Source organism: Gastrolobium bilobum, unplaced genomic scaffold, assembly GCF_033153095.1.
Source record: "Gastrolobium bilobum isolate Gb01-03AN ecotype WA unplaced genomic scaffold, APGP_CSIRO_Gbil_v1 utg1409, whole genome shotgun sequence".
Taxonomy (NCBI): Eukaryota; Viridiplantae; Streptophyta; class Magnoliopsida; order Fabales; family Fabaceae; genus Gastrolobium; species Gastrolobium bilobum.
This window is the reverse complement of record NW_026898052.1, coordinates 241,147-245,116: the sequence shown is the minus strand read 5'-3', so window position 1 is coordinate 245,116 and position 3,970 is coordinate 241,147. Positions and strand designations below refer to the sequence as shown.

The 3,970-nt window shown below is 33.8% G+C and overlaps 1 protein-coding gene across 1 annotated transcript; it reads right to left on the bottom strand.

Moving 5' to 3' along the window:
• Window positions 1–933: 933 nt before the first annotated feature.
• On the bottom strand, window positions 934–2,262 carry LOC133312467 (protein JINGUBANG). Its single transcript, XM_061513667.1, has one exon. It carries the CDS (start codon window positions 2,149–2,151, stop codon window positions 937–939), a length of 1,215 nt encoding a protein of 404 aa, XP_061369651.1. The 5' UTR covers window positions 2,152–2,262; the 3' UTR covers window positions 934–936.
• Window positions 2,263–3,970: the final 1,708 nt, after the last annotated feature.

The window sequence follows — 3,970 nt, the reverse complement described above, 5'->3', positions numbered from 1 at the left end:
CCTATAATAATATGATCAAATGAATTTTTCTTCTGCACTTTTTGGTGGTCCAGATGATGTGTAGTCAATCACATTGGCCAAACCATCAAATAAACTAATATACTTTTTCTACCTCCAAAGTATTGCAAGGTGGCTTACATAATTCGAGTGCAACCATATTATCCACTTTTTTTGTTTTTTAGTAGATATATTATCCACTTTATATAATAAACTGAATTAGATTCTTCGTTGTTAAAGTAAATTAATATTTTATTTATTTTTTAATCAAACACATATTTTTTTAGTTGAAATTCCATATCTTCTTTTTTTAAATTTTTTTAATGTTTAACATTTCTGATTTATTCTCAATTTTCTTATTCTTAATCTTTATTATCAGTAAAAGAATTAATTAGAAAATTCTTAAATTTATTTAACTTACATAATGAATTCCTTCTTTATGCGTTTATATTCTATTTATTTAATTAATCAAATATTAAATTTGCATGAATAAAAAGGGGAAAAAAATATTAAATATATCTGGAAAGAAAATATCCTTTATTTATTTTTTTGGTAGAAATCTTTTTTGTTTTAACATTGAGAGTAATCAATAGTGAGAGCTTCCACTTCAAAAGCATCGTATATCATTACACAATGATGCAGAGTATACTAAAAATGTACTAATTAAAGAGCTTAAAACTTTATCGTAATTCATACTGAATCACCAGTTCAATAAAATATTTGGTTTTATTTATTTTCACACACAAACAGCTTTTCAGTTGAACACAAAGATCACAGGTAAACTAGATCGTAGTTCTAATCAATCCGAGGAAGCAAAAAGAATGCAAAACTTGTAAAAGAAAAATCAGGGTAGGAAGGGAGGCAGAGAGAAAAAAAGAAAAGCTTAATATCTTCCCTTTAACGTGCTAAAAAGAGAAAAAGGAAGAACTGTCCTATAATTTAGACAGCAGAAACAAAAATCTGCCACACCTTAACGTCACAATCCAAACTGCCACTATAGACTAGAAAAGATGCTTCTTCTGACTCCGATGGATTTGAATGATCAACAACTGCAGTTATGCACTTAATTGAACCTGTGTGCCCTTCTAAAACAGCTAAACATGAATATTCAGTATGAACACCTCTCCAAATTCTAATTGTTTTATCAGCAGAACCACTACACACCAAATCCAATACAACAGCCAAACACAATATGGACTTAGTGTGCCCCCTAAGCGCACCCACCACAACCATTTTGCCATCATATCCCTCTTTCTCCCAAACCAATATAGATCTGTCACATGCACCAGAATACAACAGAGACTCATCATTGCTCAGAGCCAAGGCATTAATCCCAGAGTTGTGTTTCTCCAAGGTATCCACCAGTGAGTGTTTCTTTTCTCCTTGCCCTTTCTTCCACACCTTGATTTTCTTATCTGCTGATCCAGTATAAACATGCCCATCATTAGAGACTGCAACAGCATTTATGGCATCATCATGGGCGTTGTTCACTGATTCCAAGCATGTGAAGTCACTGGTTCGCCAGATTTTGATTGTCCTATCCCATGAAACTGAATATAACAAGGTTCCATCTTTGGACACGGCCAGAGCAGAAACCGTGTCAACATGATGAACCCATGTGCATTTTTTGTGCCTTCGAATTTGGACATGGTTCTTTGGGATCAATACCTTGGAGGCACGGTCACCAAGCGTTGGGAGAGTGGCTAAACGGGTGTACTTTTGGTGGTTCGATTCATTGTTACTAATCTTCCAAACCCGAATTTTATGGTCTTGGTGAGCACTAAAAAGCTTGTCATATTGAATCACTAAGGACTTCACAGCACCCTTTCCAGCAATTACCATGTGAGTGGTGGAATGTTCAGGGTCGAATTCAGAGTGAAAAGGGGAGCGGTTCCATGATTTGATTTCTCTGTCAGATGAACCAGTGTAGAGGAAGTTGCCAGCAAGAGTTAGAGAGGATATGTAGGAAGTGTGGCCTTTGAGAGTTGTGAGGCAGTGATGGTAGGTCGTGGGAGTGTTCTGGCGTTGAGATTGGGAGTTATTAAGGGAAGGAACTGATATTAGGCTGCGTTGTGAAGACAGAGAAGTTAACTCTGGTTGAAGGTGTTTAGAGTGAGATGAGGAAGAGCCACTAAAAGATTGTTGGTATTCCATGATTCACATGGTAAGGTGAGTGAAAATGGTATATATAGCAGAAAGCGAAATGATCTAATATTATAGATATAGCAGTAGCTAGTGATGATGCTCTAGTTATCACTAGCAAGATTGGTGTGTAGGGTCTGCAGGGACATGATGGGGAAGCAAAATTGGTCATGTAAGTTAAGGGCCATTATTAAATGGGAGAGGAGCTTTAAACTCATTAGGCAGCGCCATGAGGAATGCTGGGATGGGTAATGAAGGCAAATCTTTCTTAATTAAAGATGGTGTCACTCTCAAGTCTCTATTGTCTTTCCCATTCGCCCTTTGTAAAGTTGTGTAGGCAGAAATCGGGTACCAAGGGTCGAGCTCAACTTTCTTGCTCTTGTCTGATAGGAAAAATCCATATTAACAAATTTGATCCAGCCACTATTAAAAAATAAACCTTCTAAAGTAAATTAGAAAAATGAATTAAATTACTTTAATGTGAGAGAGATAGACACTCAAGTGAAAATTTAGCATCAGATAATTCAATTCATTTCTATACACACACATCTCTATAAAATTACCTAAAACCTACTATAGGTAGATTTGGTACTTGGGAGTTTTTAGCTACCATTTATAAAGTCTCCCAGATAAAATATATGGGTAAGTGATTGATCTAAGGTTGTCATTTCTAAAGTCCAACTAGCTAATGAAATTATCCATGACTGGGAACAAACCGTATTAAATAATCTGTTCAATGGATCAGTGACGATATGGCTATTACTGTCATCTCTTGTAGGAGCTATTGGTACTGGCGAGCAATCCCGCAATTAATTACTATGATCGGTCACTTCGAATAAAAGAAACATAAATCAGGGCCATTAAAAATTTGTAGGTTGTGTACCAAAAGAATTTAAAAATTGTAGGTTTAGGTCATGGACAAAGACTTATCATCAACATGTTGTGGATAACAAGCTAGTTACCAAAAGGCCATTAAAATTGATAAATAATTTTAAGTTTTATAAGGTTAAGGAGTACCAATGTTATGAAAATCAGATCGGATCAGCCAGGTCGATTCGAAATCCGATTAACTGTAATTTGACCGATTCGGTTATTACATTGGATTGACCAAGTATCAAATTCAGTACGACCCGGTCGGTTTTGATGAAAAACGATGACTCGACCGGTTAATAGTGACCCGGCCCGAGTTTTGAAAAAAAAATATTTCCAAAAAAAAAAAGTTTTCTAAAAAAAATAATTCATAATTGACATATTTGAGTGATCTGTTATTTATTGACTTACATAAGTTATGTACTTATAATACTAATATTATCTCAGTTTTTCACTATGCAGAGAATTTTAATTTGATTTATAGTTAGAGATATCGTTTAGTAAACCTGAAACACCAATATCACAGCATTATATTTTTGTTTATTTTTTATTGGATAATAATGTATAATTTATTATTTTTTATATTTAAACATTTAAAACTTATATTATTTTTTTAGCTATTTGAGTATGTTTTATAATTTTTTTAATATAAATATAGATTTATATATAATCACCGGGTTATATGATTTAACCAGTGACTCAATACCTCGACCGGATGATTCATTGCATCAATTTTAATAACATTGAAGGGTACTGTGAAATTAATTAAAATTCAAGTTACTACGGCTGTATTTTTTATTTTATTTTTTACAAATGCTTTTTCACGAATTTTAACCTTTGACATTACAGAAACCTTAACACTTTAGCTCATTTACCACTTGAGTCCCTTATTGTCTTGTCTGTAAAAGAAGAAGAAGTGCTAATTTATAATTCTACTCATATCGAAGTCGGCATTCCTGAT

Bases quoted from the DNA above. Each gene is read 5' to 3' on its own strand.
- LOC133312467 (XM_061513667.1), bottom strand. From the start codon at position 2,151: ATGGAATACCAACAATCTTTTAGTGGCTCTTCCTCATCTCACTCTAAA.